Source organism: Bombina bombina, chromosome 5 (assembly GCF_027579735.1).
Source record: "Bombina bombina isolate aBomBom1 chromosome 5, aBomBom1.pri, whole genome shotgun sequence".
Taxonomy (NCBI): domain Eukaryota; kingdom Metazoa; phylum Chordata; class Amphibia; order Anura; family Bombinatoridae; genus Bombina; species Bombina bombina.
Genome location: NC_069503.1, coordinates 79,979,350 through 79,997,047, shown reverse-complemented (window position 1 = coordinate 79,997,047; position 17,698 = coordinate 79,979,350). Strand labels below are relative to the sequence as shown.

Sequence of the window (17,698 nt, the reverse complement as noted above, 5' to 3'; positions counted from 1 at the left end):
CTCTTTGCCATTTCCTGTTGGGGAAGAGATATTCCCACAAGTAAGGATGACGCCGTGGACCGGACACACCAATGTTGGAGAAACATATATACGTTGCGTGATTTCCAAGTGCCCTGGTGTAGCGTGGTGCGGTATAGTAATTGTTAAAAACCGCACGCATGCATGTTAAACAGGGTCCAGGAATTTGACACGGCATGCATGCGCATTCAAAGGAAGTGACACGGTTCTCTGTTTTGTCCGAACACAATCTCCTGGTATATATACAAGACGCGCTGAAAGTGCACTAAGGGCAGAAGCTGCATCGCATCCCTCCTCCCTCGTAGCCTACCACATTTGTCCATATAACCAGATGTTTTCATTATTTCTAAGGGGAAGTAGTTTTCGGCCGGTTTGCCCCTCTTTTGCCCAAAATGTGATAGGCTCGTTTTCAGCCGAAAATTTCGGTTGCCGAAATTTCGGTGCATCCCTAATAAATATAATAGTTTATTTGTTTAATGAGTGATCTATTCTATTTTCCCAGTAATTAACCCCTTAAGGACCAACAAAGTACAGGGTACGTCGTACAAAAAATGTTAGTTAACAACCAATGACGTACCCTGCACGTCGTTAGTGTTTTCAGGCGGTGGAAGCCATCCTGATCGCTTCCAGCCGCTTTCATGTTATTGCAGTGATGCCTCGATATTGAAGCATCCTGCAATAACATTTTTAGCCATCCGATGCAGAGAGAGACACTCTGTGGCCCTCTCTGCATCGGCCATCGATGGTCACAATCGTTGGTGGGTGGGAACAGTTGCAGGGAGGCGGGTGGGCGGCTATCGATGGACGATGTGAATCAGAGGGGGCGGGATCACGTGCAGGGGCCACTGGGAGTGCGCACGGGTGTGTGCGCGTGCACGGGGGAGGGTGGGAACACTACACTATGGTACAATTTTTTTAGGATAAGATGGGAGAGAGGAGGGGGTGTTTTTATCCAAGGGATCTGGGAGGGGGTGGGGTGTTGGTTAATGAGGGGGGCAACTACACTACAGAAAAATATTTAAAAATGATGGCACACAATAATGAAGAGGGGGAGGGTTACAGAGCTGTTTGTGGGGGATCAGGGAGGTTGGGGGCTAAGGGGGGATCATACACAGCAGAATATGTTTTAAAAAAAAAAAATTAAAAATAAATTAAAAAAACGCTTTTATTTTAGTACTGGCCGACTTTCTGCCAGTACTTAAGATGGCCGGAACAATTGTGGGGTGGGGGAGGGAAGAGAGCTGCTTGGGAGGGATCAGGGGGTGGGATGTGTCAGGTGGGAGGCTGATCTCTACACTAAAGCTAAAATTAACCTTGCAAGTTCCCTACAAGCTACCTAATTAACGCCTTCACTGCTGGGCATACTACAAGTGTGGTGCACAGCGGAATTTAGCGGCATTCTAATTACCAAAAAGCAAAGCCAAAGCCATATATGTCTGCTATTTCTGAACAAAGGGGATCCCAGAAAAGCTTTACAATGATGTGTGCCATAATAGCATAAGCTGTTTGTAAATAATTTCAGTGAGAAACCTAAAATTAGGAAAAATGTAATGTTTTTTTTTATTTGATCGCATTTGGCGGTGAAATGGTGGCCTAGATAAATACTTTAGGTTGTCTACTACACTATACTAAAGCTAATTGTAAATAATTTCAGTGAGAAACCTAAAGTTTGTGAAAAAGTGAACTATTTTTTTTATTTGATCGCATTTGGCGGTGAAATGGTGGCATCAAATATACCAAAATGGGCCTAGATCAATACTTTGGGTTGACTTCTAAAAATATATATACAGGTAGCCCTCAGTTTACGCCGGGGTTAGGTTCCAGAAGCAATGGTTGTAAATCGAAACCGTTGTAAATTGAAACCCAGTTTATAATGTAAGTCAATGGGAAGTGAGGGAGAGAGGTTCCAGGCCCCTCTCAAAATTGTCATAAGTAACACCTAATACATTATTTTTAAAGCTTTGAAATGAAGACTTTAAATGCTAAACAACATTATAAAATAATCACACAACACAGACTTCACTTGCATTTTTCTGCAAACAGTTCTTTCTACGCATTCCAATCTGGACTGATTTATAGACAGGAAGATCTTGTTCCTTTGAAATCTGCTCGATAGCTCAGGTCTGGTTAAACTGATTAATTTCAGCTTGCTTGGCTTTGCTGCAACACAAGCGGACAGCTCCACCTACTGGCTATTTTAATAAATGCACTGCTTCTCAATGCTTTTCAATAGCAGTCACATGACTGGAAAAAAGGTTGTTATTCTGAAACGGTGTAAATTGAACCGTTGTAAAACGAGGGCCACCTGTACATGTCAAGGGATATTCAGGGATTCCTGACAGATATCAGTGTTCCAATGTAACTATCGCTAATTTAATAATAAAAAAAATGGTTTGGAAATAGCAAAGTGCCACTTGTATTTATTGCCCTTTAACTTGCAAAAAAAGTAAAGAACATGTAAACATTGGGTATTTCTAAACTCAAGACAAAATGAATAAACTATTTAGTATGGTTGTTTTTTGGTGGTTGTAGATGTATAACAGATTTTGGGGTCAAAGTTAGAAAAAGTGTGTTTTTTCCATTTTTTCCTCATATTTTATAGTTTTTTTATAGTAAATTATAAGATATGATGAAAATAACGGTATCTTTAGAAAGTTAATTTAATGGCGAGAAAAAACATAATTTATGCTTACCTGATAAATTCCTTTCTCCTGTAGTGTGGTCAGTCCACGGGTCATCATTACTTGTGGGATATTTGCTCCTCCCCAACAGGAAGTGCAAGAGGATCACCCAAGCAGAGCTGCCATATAGCTCCTCCCCTCTACGTCACACCCAGTCATTCGACCGAGAACCAACGAGAAAGGAGAAGCTAAAGGGTGCAGTGGTGACTGGAGTATAATTTAAAAATTTTGACCTGCCATAAAAAACAGGGCGGGCCGTGGACTGACCACACTACAGGAGAAAGGAATTTATCAGGTAAGCATAAATTATGTTTTCTCCTGTTAAGTGTGGTCAGTCCACGGGTCATCATTACTTGTGGGATACCAATACCAAAGCTAAAGTACACGGATGACGGGAGGGACAGGCAGGATCTTTATACGGAAGGAACCACTGCCTGAAGAACCTTTCTCCCAAAAACAGCCTCCGAAGAAGCAAAAGTGTCAAATTTGTAAAATTTGGAAAAAGTATGAAGCGAAGACCAAGTTAAAGCCTTGCAAATCTGTTCAACAGAGGCCTCATTCTTAAAGGCCCAAGTGGAAGCCACAGCTCTAGTGGAATGAGCTGTAATTCTTTCAGGAGGCTGCTGTCCAGCAGTCTCATAAGCTAAACGTATTATGCTACGAAGCCAAAAAGAGAGAGAGGTAGCAGAAGCTTTTTGACCTCTCCTCTGACCAGAATAAACGACAAACAGGGAAGACGTTTGTCGAAAATCTTTAGTTGCCTGTAAATAAAATTTCAGGGCACGAACTACATCCAGATTGTGTAGAAGTCGTTCCTTCTTTGAAGAAGGATTTGGACACAAGGATGGAACAACAATCTCTTGATTGATATTCCTGTTAGTGACTACCTTAGGTAAGAACCCAGGTTTAGTACGCAGAACTACCTTGTCTGAGTGAAAAATCAGATAAGGAGAATCACAATGTAAGGCTGATAACTCAGAGACTCTTCGAGCCGAGGAAATAGCCATTAAAAACAGAACTTTCCAAGATAACAATTTTATATCAATGGAATGAAGGGGTTCAAACGGAACACCCTGTAAAACGTTAAGAACTAGGTTTAAACTCCATGGCGGAGCAACAGTTTTAAACACAGGCTTAATCCTGGCCAAAGCCTGACAAAAAGCCTGAACGTCTGGAACTTCTGACAGACGTTTGTGTAACAGAATGGACAGAGCTGAGATCTGTCCCTTTAAGGAACTAGCGGATAAACCCTTTTCTAAACCTTCTTGTAGAAAAGACAATATCCTAGGAATCCTAACCTTACTCCAAGAGTAACCTTTGGATTCGCACCAATATAGGTATTTACGCCATATTTTATGGTAAATCTATCTGGTAACAGGCTTCCTAGCCTGTATTAAGGTATCAATTACTGACTCAGAAAATCCACGTTTTGATAAAATCAAGCGTTCAATTTCCAGGCAGTCAGCTTCAGAGAAATTAGATTTTGATGTTTGAAGGGACCCTGAATCAGAAGGTCCTGTCTCAGAGGCAGAGACCAAGGTGGACAGGATGACATGTCCACTAGATCTGCATACCAGGTCCTGCGTGGCCACGCAGGCGCTATTAGAATCACCGATGCTCTCTCCTGTTTGATCCTGGCAATCAATCAAGGAAGCATCGGGAAGGGTGGAAACACATAAGCCCTCCCGAAGGTCCAAGGTGCTGTTAAAGCATCTACCAGGGCCGCTCCCGGATCCCTGGATCTGGACCCGTAACAAGGAAGCTTGGCGTTCTGTCGAGACGCCATGAGATCTATTTCTGGTTTGCCCCAACGTCGAAGTATTTGGGCAAAGACCTCCGGCTGAAGTTCCCACTCCCCCGGATGAAAAGTCTGACGACTTAGGAAATCCGCCTCCCAGTTCTCCACTCCCGGGATGTGGATTGCTGATAGGTGGCAAGAGTGAGACTCTGCCCAGTGAATTATCTTTGATACTTCCATCATCGCTAGGGAGCTTCTTGTCCCTCCTTGATGGTTGATGTAAGCTACAGTCGTGATGTTGTCCGACTGAAACCTGATGAACCCCCGAGTTGTTAACTGGGGCCAAGCCAGAAGGGCATTGAGAACTGCTCTCAATTCCAGAATGTTTATTGGCAGGAGACTCTCCTCCTGAGTCCATGATCCCTGAGCCTTCAGAGAATTCCAGACAGCGCCCCAACCTAGCAGGCTGGCGTCTGTTGTTACAATTGTCCAATCTGGCCTGCTGAATGGCATCCCCCTGGACAGATGTGGCCGAGAAAGCCACCATAGAAGAGAATTTCTGGTCTCTTGATCCAGATTCAGAATAGGGGACAAATCTGAGTAATCCCCATTCCACTGACTTAGCATGCACAATTGCAGCGGTCTGAGATGTAGGCGTGCAAAGGGTACTATGTCCATTGCCGCTACCATTAAGCCGATCACCTCCATGCATTGAGCCACTGACGGGTGTTGAATGGAATGAAGGACACGGCAAGCATTTTGAAGCTTTGTTAACCTGTCTTCTGTCAGGTAGATCTTCATTTCTACAGAATCTATAAGAGTCCCCAAGAAGGGAACTCTTGTGAGTGGAAAGAGAGAACTCTTCTTTTCGTTTACCTTCCACCCATGCGATCTTAGAAATGCCAGTACTAACTCTGTATGAGACTTGGCATTTTGAAAGCTTGAAGCTTGTATCAGAATGTCGTCTAGGTACGGAGCTCCCGAAATTCCTTGCGGTCTTTGCACCGCCAGAAGAGCACCCAGAACCTTTGTGAAGATTCTTGGAGCCGTAGCCAACCCGAATGGAAGAGCTACAAACTGGTAATGCCTGTCTAGGAAGGCAAACCTTAGATACCGGTAATGATCTCTGTGAATCGGTATGTGAAGGTAAGCATCCTTTAAATCCACTGTGGTCATGTACTGACCCTTTTGGATCATGGGTAGAATTGTCCGAATAGTTTCCATTTTGAACGATGGAACTCTTAGGAATTTGTTTAAGATCTTTAAATCCAAGATTGGTCTGAAGGTTCCTTCTTTCTTGGGAACCACAAACAGATTTGAGTAAAACCCCTGTCCGTGTTCCGACCGCGGAACCGGATGGATCACTCCCATTAGTAACAGATCTTGTACACAGCGTAGAAACGCCTCTTTCTTTATTTGGTTTGTTGACAACCTTGACAGATGGAATCTCCCTTTTGGGGGAGAGGATTTGAAGTCCAGAAGATATCCCTGAGATATGATCTCTAACGCCCAGGGATCCTGGACATCTCTTGCCCAAGCCTGGGCGAAGAGAGAAAGTCTGCCCCCCACTAGATCCGTTCCCGGATCGGGGGCCCTCAATTCATGCTGTCTTAGGGGCAGCAGCAGGTTTTCTGGCCTGCTTGCCCTTGTTCCAGGACTGGTTAGGTCTCCAGCCTTGTCTGTAGCGAGCAACAGCTCCTTCCTGCTTTGGTGCAGAGGAAGTTGATGCTGCTCCTGCCTTGAAATTACGAAAGGAACGAAAATTAGACTGTCTAGCCCTAGGTTTGGCTCTGTCTTGAGGCAGGGCATGGCCTTTACCTCCTGTAATGTCAGCGATAATTTCTTTCAAACCGGGCCCGAATAAGGTCTGCCCTTTGAAAGGTATGTTAAGTAACTTAGATTTAGAAGTAACGTCAGCTGACCAGGATTTTAGCCACAGTGCTCTGCGTGCCTGAATGGCGAATCCGGAATTCTTAGCCGTAAGTTTAGTTAAATGTACTACGGCATCTGAAACAAATGAATTAGCTAGCTTAAGTGTTTTAAGCCTGTTTGAAATCTCCTCTATAGTTATTGAGTCAAGAGTCTCTTCCAGGGACTCGGACCAAAAAGCGGCCGCGGCCGTGACAGACGCAATACATGCAAGGGGTTGCAATATAAAACCTTGTTGAACAAACATTTTCTTAAGGTAACCCTCTAATTTTTTATCCATTGGATCTGAAAAGGCACAGCTATCCTCCACCGGGATAGTGGTACGCTTAGCCAGAGTAGAAACCGCTCCCTCCACCTTAGGGATCGTCTGCCATAAGTCCCGTGTGGTGGCGTCTATTGGAAACATTTTTCTAAATACAGGAGGGGGGGAAAAGGGTACACCGGGCCTATCCCACTCCTTAGTAATTATCTCTGTAAGCCTCTTAGGTATAGGAAATACGTCAGTACTCGCCGGTACCGCATAGTATCTATCCAGCCTACATAATTTCTCTGGGATTGCAACGGTGTTACAATCATTCAGAGCCGCTAATACCTCCCCTAGCAGTACGCGGAGGTTTTCAAGCTTAAACTTAAAATTAGAAATGTCTGAATCCACTCTATTGGGATCAGAACCGTCACCTGCAGATTGAAGCTCTCTGTCCTCATGTTCCGCATACTGTGACGCAGTATCTGACATGGCCCTAGTATTATCAGCGCACTCTGTTCTCACCCCAGAGTGGTCACGCTTCCCTCTAAGTTCTGGTAATTTAGACAAAACTTCAGTCATAACATTAGCCATGTCCTGCAATGTGATTTGTAATGGCCGCCCTGAAGTACCCGGCGTTACAATATCACGCACCTCCCGAGCGGGAGATGCAGGTACTGACACGTGAGGGGAGTTAGTCGGCATAACTTTCCTCTCGTTGTCTGGTGAATGATGTTCAATTTGTACAGATTGACTTTTATTTAAAGTAGCATCAATGCAATTAGTACATAAATTTCTATTGGGCTCCACTTTGGCTTTAGCACATATAGCACAGAGATATTCCTCTGAGTCAGACATGTTTAACACACTAGCAATTAAACCAGCAAACTTGGAAATACTTTTCAATTCAATTTACAAATAGTATGAAAAAAACGTACTGTGCCTTTAAGAAGCACAGAAAGTTATGACAGTTGAGTAACAATAAAACGGATAAACTATAAAATCAAATTCTTTCCGGTAAAAATACAATTTTAGCAAAGGATTGCCCCCATTAGTAATGGATAACTAACCCTTCAATAGCAGAAAAAATGTACAGAATATAACGTTTTTTATCACAGTCAAAGCACAATCTCACAGGTCTGCTGTGAGTGATTACCTCCCTCAAAATAACTTTTGAAGACCCTTGAGCTCTGTAGAGACGAACCGGATCATGCAGGGAAGAAAAACAGACTTGTGACTGAATTTCTGATGCGTAGTAAAAGCGCCAAATTAAGCCCCTCCCCCTCACACACAACAGTGAGGGAGATCAGTAAACTGTCTTAAATTAAATAAAATGCCCGCCAAGTGGATAGAAATAGTGCCCAAAACAATTTTTCACCCAGTACCTCAGAAAATTAAACGATTTAACATGCCAGCAAAACGTTTAACATCAAATAAATGAATTGTCATAGAAAGCCTGCTGCTAGTCGTTCTCACTGCAAGATAGGCTAAAGTTTTATGCATACAGTATTATTCCAGTGAAGTGCCATTCCCCAGAATACTGAAGTGAAAATATACATACATGACAGCCTGATACCAGTTGCTACTACTGCATTTAAGGCTGAACTTACATTATATAGGTATTTGCAGTATTTTCTAGTCAATTCCATTCCTCAGAAAATAATATGCTGCTACATACCTCTTTGCAGGTGAACCTGCCCGCTGTCCCCTGATCTGAAGTTTACCTCACTCCTCAGATGGCCGAGAACAGCAACATGATCTTAACTACTCCGGTTAAAATCATACAGAAACTCAGGTAGATTCTTCTTCAAATTCTCCCTGAGAAGGAACAACACACTCCGGTGCTGTTTTAAAATAACAAACTTTTGATTGAAGTTATAAAAACTAAGTATAATCACCACAGTTCTCTCACACATCCTATCTATTAGTTGGGTGCAAGAGAATGACTGGGTGTGACGTAGAGGGGAGGAGCTATATGGCAGCTCTGCTTGGGTGATCCTCTTGCACTTCCTGTTGGGGAGGAGCAAATATCCCACAAGTAATGATGACCCGTGGACTGACCACACTTAACAGGAGAAAAAGTATATAATATGTGTGTGTACAGTAAATGAGTAAGAGGAAAATTACACAAACACCGCAGAAATGTAAAAATAGCCCTGGTCCCAAACGGTAAGAAAATGGAAAAGTGCTGTGGTCCTTAATGGTTTAAAGTCAGCATAATATCTATTTTACTCACCTAACACATATGAGTTCATGCTGATAACAGGCTCCAATGTCTGTGCTCAGGAAGAAGGTTCCCTTATTCACTCCAATTACATCAATACCAGATATCTCTCAGTGATCTGGCTGTGTCTGTAAAAAGTATATTAAATGGTTTAAAGAGATAATAATAAATAATGGTTCTGATTAACTGTACGTATGGTATAATTAAAGAGACAGTCAAGTCCAGAAAAAGTTTCATGATTCAAATTGGGCATGTAATTTTAAACAACTTTCCAATTTACTTTTATAACCAATTTTGCTTTGTCCTCTTGAAATTCTTAGTTGAAAGCTAAACCTAGGAAGTTCATATGCTAATTTTTTAGACCTTGAAGGCCACCTCTAATCTGAAAGCATTTTGACTGTTTTTCACCACTAGAGGGCACTAGTTCATGTGTTTCACATAGATAATATTGAGCTCACGCACATGAATTTACAGAGGAGTGAGCACTGATTGGCTAAAATGCAAGTCTGTCAAATGAACTGAAATAAGGGGGCAGTCTCCAGAGGCTTAGATAAAAGGTAATAACAGAGGTAAAACGTGTATTATCATAACTGTGTTGGTTGTGCAAAACTGGGGAATGGGTAATAAAGAGATTATCTATCTTTTTAAACAACAAAAATTTCTGGTGTTTACTGTCCCTTTAAAGGCACACATAACAGTTCATGTGATACAGATCAGCTGTTTAGGTTATTACATATGTGATGTTGATTCACCACAAACATTTAGTACAGTTAGCTCTGTGGGTGCTATAATTGCCCTTTAAATATGAATCTTCCCAGATCTATACAACATAATGGTAGTAAATATATTTAAGTGGGGCCCTATCACAAAATTTACAAATATATTATAATCTTTATTTTCTATCATTTATATGAAACAATATTTTATACTGAAAGAAATGTTAAAAATCAGTTGTTTAAATATAAGTTAAATTGGATACTGCAGTATTGGTATTGTACCTCCTACTAATTCTCACTGTCAGACATTTTGTCATGTGCCCCACCCCCAGTCCTTTAACTTCTCTTGGTCAATACGGAGTTGTCTTAAATTACACTGCAAGGGGGTGTGGGAGAGATAGGCACTAAAATATTAATTTCAATTGTTTTCTTGGATAGAGTTAAGAAAAGAAAGAATTTGTGTTTACATATAGTGATAATATAATGAGATATTTTCTTTTGGCAAATTCAGTCCATTTAAAGGGACCATAAAATATAGAATTACAAAACCACAGATGCATAATAAAAATACAATGCAATAAAACTTACTATGAAATTTAAGAGAGCAATAGGTTGTTTTCTGATAAATGTTCTGCACCTGTACCATGTGACAGCTATCAGCCAATAACAGACTCATATTTTTATATAATGTAAACTCCTGCATATGCTAAGTAGGAGCCGGAGCCTCAGGTCATTTAAAGGCTGTGTACAATTTAATAATGAAAATAAATTACAAACAGCAAACAGTTATTTTACATAAAAATAAAGCTAAAGGTGAGATTTCCCATACACTTTATACTATTTTATACACCGGTAAAACAAGTCATTAGAAACACATTAAAGGGACAGCAAAGTCACAATTACACTTTTATTATTCAAATTTAAACAACTTTCTAATTTCCTTCTATTATCAAATCCGCTTTATTCCCTTGGGACCTTTGTGGCAAAGCATATAATGCACTATGGTGTGCTAGCTGCTGATTAGTGCACATACAAGCCTCTTGTCATTGGCTCACCTTATGTGCTCAGCTAGCTTCCAGAAGAGCATTGCTGCTGCTTCAATAAAGGATATCTAGAGAATGAAGCAAATATCAGAAGTCAGTTGGAAAGTTGTTCAAAATTATATGTTCTATTTAAATGATGAAAAACATTTGGGGTTTCTTGTTATTTTAAGGGAAAACCAAATTTACAGGACACTGTCCCTTTAAGTCTGTGATCATGTGACATAAACAGCAGCAGCTGAAGGTGCAGAATACACTTACTAAGGTCTTTACTAACAACAAGAATCAGTCACAGACCAGTGGGATAAACAGGTGCAGCTAATAGAAATAAGAATTGTATTATAAAATAACCTCATTAGAAATAAAATAATATGCAGATCACAAGATATTTATGATTAGATCAGTATATGTGATGAGACTGATACAACAGGGCTATAAGCTGAGTGATATTTATTACTGGAGAAAATAGCAGCTTCACACTAATATTAAATACAAATGGTTTATCTGGGCTCTACAGTTAGTTATAAACCTATAGGGAAATACAGGATTCTAATTGGCTGATACTTAAAAATCTGTTGCTCATTAAATAACAGGAACAACCCCACAAATGTATTATTGTACAGACCTCCTCAAGCTTCAAAATATGGTATAGTTCTGCTACAAACTGCTATACATCATTATATATTAAATTGGGCTTTTTAAATGAATGAACTACAATATTTTCTCATCATTATATAAAACACAACATAAATAAAGATTTATGTCAGGTTTTGCATATTAACGTTTAGCAGAAGCTCTGTAAGTATGAAGTCTCTCTGGTTCCTCCAGTGATATCACTGAGTGTTACACAGATATTTATACTAATGTGGGAATGTCACCTTTCTCTGTGTGACTCACATGAGTACAACTTGTCAGTTGGGAGACAATGAGAGGGTCACACCGGGGGCCTGATCCGATATGCAGCGTCGCCCGCCGCAGAAGCCGGCGACGCCAAATATTGAGCGGGCATGGTATCACATCTACCGTGTAGCATACAACTTACGCGCGTATATTTCTGCCTTCGGCCGTATTTTTTTACCCATAGACTGACATACAAAACACGCGCAGTTTGGTATCCAATATACAGCGTAAGGACTTACGCGCGCAGAATTAATAAAATCTACTCCATTCTCATCTCGCCACAAATTGCAGGCGCAGGAACCCTTGCACTGACTTAGAAACCAACGTAACTCAACAACATACATATCAGCAGCTTGATCACAAATAGTTAAACCTCTTCAAAGCATTTATTATTCATGCCCCTGCAAGTGTGTCAAACCAATCACAAACAGCACAACCTCACAACAGGAAGCCTAAAAAACCCGCCAATGCACATCCTCATTAGCCACCATGTTTTCCTGCTTTCCATAGATAGGCAGCATCAGGGGGCACAAGGGTGCATCATGGAGCACAAGGGGTGCATCATGGAGCACAAGGGGTGCATCATGGGGCACAAGGGGTGCTGGAAGCCCTACAAGCCCCTGTTGTTCTGTCTATGCACGCTGATTCTATAGTTGCTGCTGAGGTCCCTGGTCATGGTGCTCCCCTGCTGCTGCCTCTGCTGCAGCTGGTCATAGAATTACATACTGTGGATTTCCACTGCATGTAAGTGAAACTACTACATCCTACCCTCTTCCCTTAACCACCCTAATTACTGAAAATATCTCAATTGTTTAATTCATGTTTAGGTCACTGATTTATTGACTATCAGTAAGAAGAATAAAAATGGATGTTTATACCTTATGTTCACACCTTCTGTAAAATCATTATTATTTAGATATATATACCCATATGCAGGGATAGGCAAGGTGTCCTTCACTAAAGGTCTTTACCTTAGAAAAACATAATTTATGTAAGAACTTACCTGATAAATTCATTTATTTCATATTAGCAAGAGTCCATGAGCTAGTGACGTATGGGATATACATTCCTACCAAGAGGGGCAAAGTTTCCCAAACCTCAAAATGCCTATAAATACACCCCTCACCACACCCACAAATCAGTTTAACGAATAGCCAAGAAGTGGGGTGATAAGAAAAAAAGTGCGAAAGCATAAAACATAAGGAATTGGAATAGTTGTGCTTTATACAAAAAAAAAAAAAAAATCATAATCACCACAAAAAAAGGGTGGGTCTCATGGACTCTTGCTAATATGAAAGAAATTAATTTATCAGGTAAGTTCTTACATAAATTATGTTTTCTTTCATGTAATTAGCAAGAGTCCATGAGCTAGTGATGTATGGGATAATAAATACCCAAGATGTGGAACTTCCACGCAAGAGTCACTAGAGAGGGAGGGATAAAATAAAGACAGCCAATTCCGCTGAAAAATAATCCACACCCCCAAACAAAGTTTAAATCTTATAATGAAAAAAACTGAAATTATAAGCAGAAGAATCAAACTGAAACAGCTGCCTGAAGTACCTTTCTACCAAAAACTGCTTCAGAAGAAGAAAACACATCAAAATGGTAGAATTTAGTAAAAGTATGCAAAGAAGACCAAGTTGCTGCTTTGCAAATTTGATCAACCGAAGCTTCATTCCTAAATGCCCATGAAGTAGAAACTGACCTAGTTGAATGAGCTGTAATCCTTTGAGGCGGAGTTCTACCTGACTCAACATAAGCATGATGAATCAAAGACTTTAACCAAGACGCCAAAGAAATGGCAGAAGCCTTCTGACCTTTCCTAGAACCAGAAAAGATAACAAATAGACTAGAAGTCTTTCGGAAATCTTTAGTAGCTTCAACATAATATTTCAAAGTTCTTACTACATCCAAAGAATGTAATGATCTTTCCTTAGAATTCTTAGGATTAGGACACAATGAAGGAACCACAATCTCTCTACTAATGTTGTTAGAATTCACAACCTTAGGTAAAAATTTAAATGAAGTCCGCAACACTGCCTTATCCTGATGAAAAATCAGAAAAGGAGATTCACAAGAAAGAGCAGATAACTCAGAAACTCTTCTAGCAGAAGATATGGCCAAAAGAAACAAAACTTTCCAAGAAAGTAATTTAATATCTAGAGAATGCATAGGTTCAAAAGGAGGAGCTTGTAGAGCTCCCAGAACCAAATTCAAACTCCAAGGAGGAGAAATTGACTTAATGACAGGTTTGATACGAACCAAAGCCTGTACAAAACAATGAATATCAGGAAGATTAGCAATCTTTCTGTGAAACAGCACAGAAAAAGCAGAAATTTGTCCTTTCAAGGAACTTGCAGACAAACCTTTATCCAGACCATCCTGAAGAAACTGTAAAATTCTAGGAATTCTAAAAGAATGCCAGGAAAAATGATGAGAAGAACACCAAGAAATGTAAGTCTTCCAGACTCGATAATATATCTTCCTAGACACAGATTTACGAGCCTGTAACATAGTATTAATTACGGAGTCAGAGAAACCTCTATGACTAAGAATCAAGCGTTCAATCTCCATACCTTCAAATGTAATGATTTGAGATCCTGGTGGAAAAATGGGCCTTGAGATAGAAGGTCTGGTCTTATCGGAAGAGTCCAAGGTTGGCAACTGGCCATCCGAACAAGATCCGCATACCAAAACCTGTGAGGCCATGCTGGAGCCACCAGCAGTACAAACGAACGCTCCTTTAGAATCTTGGAAATCACTTTTGGAAGAAGAACTAGAGGCGGAAAGATATAGGCAGGATGATACTTCCAAGGAAGCGACAATGCATCCACTGCCTCCGCCTGAGGATCCCTGGATCTGGACATATACCTGGGAAGTTTCTTGTTTAGATGAGAAGCCATCAGATCTATTTCCAGAAGATCCCAGATTTGAACAATCTGAAGAAATACCTCTGGGTGAAGAGACCATTCGCCCGAATGCAACATCTGGCGACTGAGATAATCCGCTTCCCAATTGTCTATACCTGGGATGTGAACTGCAGAAATTAGACAGGAGCTGGATTCCGCCCATACAAGTATTCGAGATACTTCTTTCATAGCCAGAGGACTGTGAGTCCCCCCTTGATGATTGATATATGCCACGTTTGTGACATTGTCCGTCTGAAAACAAATGAACGATTCTCTCTTCAGAAGAGACCACGACTGAAGAGCTCTGAAAATCGCACGGAGTTCCAAAATGTTTATTGGTAATCTCGCCTCCTGAGATTCCCAAACCCCCTGCGCTGTCAGAGACCCCCATACCGCTCCCCAACCTGTCAGACTCGCATCTGTTGAGATCACAGTCCAGGTTGGAAGAACAAAAGAAGCCCCTTGAATTAAACGATGGTGATCTGTCCACCACGTCAGAGAGTGTCGTACAATCGGATTTAAAGATATTAACTGTGATATCTTTGTATAATTCCTGCACCACTGGTTCAGCATACAGAGCTGAAGAGGTCGCATGTGAAAACGAGCAAAGGGGATCGCGTCCGATGCAGCAGTCATAAGACCGAGAATTTCCATGCATAAGGTTACCGAAGGGAATGATTGAAACCGAAGGTTTCGACAGGCTGAAATCAATTTCAGACGTCTCTTGTCCGTCAGAGACAAAGTCATGGACACTGAATCTATTTGGAAACCTAAAAAGGTTACCCTTGTCTGAGGAATCAATGAACTCTTTGGTAAATTGATCCTCCAACCATGATCTTGAAGAAACGACACAAGTCGGTTTGTATGAGATTCTGCTAAATGTGAAGACTGAGCAAGTACCAAGATATCGTCCAAATAAGGAAATACCACAATACCCTGTTCTCTGATTACAGATAGAAGGGCACCGAGAACTTTTGAAAAGATCCTTGGAGCCGTTGCTAGGCCAAACGGCAGAGCCACAAATTGGTAATGCTTGTCTAGAAAAGAGAATCTCAGAAACTGAAAGTGATCTGGATGAATCGGAATATGCAGATATGCATCCTGCAAATCTATTGTGGACATATAATGCCCTTGCTGAACAAAAGGCAGAATAGTCCTTATAGTTACCATTTTGAATGTTGGTATCCTTACATAACGATTCAATATTTTTAAATCCAGAACTGGTCTGAAGGAATTCTCCTTCTTTGGTACAATGAATAGATTTGAGTAAAACCCCAGCCCCTGTTCCAGAACTGGAACTGGCATAATTACTCCAGCCAACTCTAGATCTGAAACACAATTCAGAAATGCCTGAGCCTTCACTGGATTTATTGGAATGCGAGAAAGAAAAAATCTTCTTGCAGGTGGCCTTACTTTGAAACCTATCCTGTACCCTTGTGAAACAATGTTCTGAATCCAAAGACTGTGAATCGAATTGATCCAAATTTCTTTGAAAAAACGTAATCTGCCCCCTACCAGCTGTGCTGGAATGAGGGCTGCACCTTCATGTGGACTTGGGAGCTGGCTTTGGCTTTCTAAAAGGCTTGGATTTATTCCAGACTGGAGACGGTTTCCAAACAGAAACCGTTCCTTTAGGGGAAGGGTCAGGCTTCTGTTCCTTATTCTGATGAAAAGAACGAAAATGATTAGCAGCCCTATATTTACCTTTAGATTTTTTATCCTGAGGTAAAAAAGTTCCTTTCCCCCCAGTAACAGTTGAAATAATAGAATCCAACTGAGAACCAAACAATGTATTACCTTGGAAAGAAAGGGAAAGCAAAGTTGACTTAGAAGACATATCAGAATTCCAAGTTTTAAGCCATAAAGCTCTTCTAGCTAGAATAGCTAAAGACATATACCTGACATCAACTCTGATGATATCAAAGATGGCATCACAAATAAAGTTATTAGCATGTTGAAGAAGTTTAACAATGCTATGAGAATTATGATCCGACACTTGTTGCGCCAAAGCCTCCAACCAAAAAGTGGAAGCTGCAGCAACATCAGCCAAAGAAATAGCAGGCCTAAGAAGATTACCTGAACATAAATAAGCTTTCCTTAGAAAGGAATCAATCTTCCTATCTAAAGGATCCTTAAAGGAAGTACTATCTGCCGTAGGAATAGTAGTACGCTTAGCAAGAGTAGAGATAGCCCCATCAACTTTAGGGATTTTGTCCCAAAACTCTAATCTGTCAGATGGCACAGGATACAATTTCTTAAATCTTTTAGAAGGAGTAAAAGAATTACCCAGATTATTCCATTCCCTAGAAATTACTTCAGAAATAGCATCAGGGACAGGAAAAACTTCCGGAATAACTACAGGAGGTTTAAAAACCGAATTTAAACGCTTATTAGATTTAGTATCAAGAGGACTAGATTCCTCAATTTCTAAAGCGATTAAAACTTCTTTAAGTAAAGAACAAATAAATTCCATTTTAAATAAATATGAAGATTTATCAGTGTCAATATCTGAGACAGAATCCTCTGAACCAGAAAAATCCTCATCAGAAACAGACAAATCAGAATCATGATGTTCATTTAAAAATTCATCTGAGAAATGAGAAGTTTTAAAAGACCTTTTACGTTTACTGGAAGGAGGAATAACAGACATAGCCTTCCTAATAGATTTAGAAACAAAATCTCTTATATTAACAGGAACATCCTGAGTATTAGATGTTGATGGAACAGCAACAGGTAATGGAATATTACTAATGGAAATTGAATCTGCATTAGCAAGTTTATCATGACATTCATCACAAACTACAGCCGGAGGAACAGATACCACAAGTTTACAACAAATGCACTTAACTTTGGTAGAGCCAGCATCAGGCAGCGTTTTTCCAGAAGTAGCTTCTGATCCAGGGTCAATCTGAGACATCTTGCAATATGTAAGAGAAAAAACAACATATAAAGCAAAATCTATCAAATTCCTTAAATGACAGTTTCAGGAATGGGAAAAAATGCCAATGAATAAGCCTCTAGAAACCAGAAGCAAAAGAAAAATGAGACTTAAATAATGAGAAAAAAAGGTGGAGACAAAAATGACGCCCACATTTTTTAGCGCCAAAAAAGACGCCCACATTATTGGCGCCTAAATGCTTTTGGCGGCGAGAATGACGCCACATCCGGTGACGCCCACACTTTTGGCGCAAAACGTCAAAAAAATGACGCAATCACGAACAACTTCCGGCAACAAGAATGACGCCGGAAATGGCAAGGAAATTTTTTGCGCCAAAAAAGTCCGCGCCAAGAATGAC

The 17,698-nt window shown here is 40.5% G+C and overlaps 1 protein-coding gene across 1 annotated transcript in view; it reads right to left on the bottom strand.

The window, feature by feature from the left end:
• Positions 1 to 17,698, bottom strand: part of LOC128659917 (gastrula zinc finger protein XlCGF8.2DB-like) — a 64,182-nt gene that overhangs the window by 16,250 nt on the left and 30,234 nt on the right. Inside the window, exon 2 of the mRNA XM_053713505.1 lies at positions 8,847 to 8,962. Within this exon, the coding sequence (XP_053569480.1) occupies positions 8,847 to 8,865 (19 nt within the window). The 5' untranslated portion in view covers positions 8,866 to 8,962. The remainder of the gene's footprint in view (positions 1 to 8,846; positions 8,963 to 17,698) is intronic.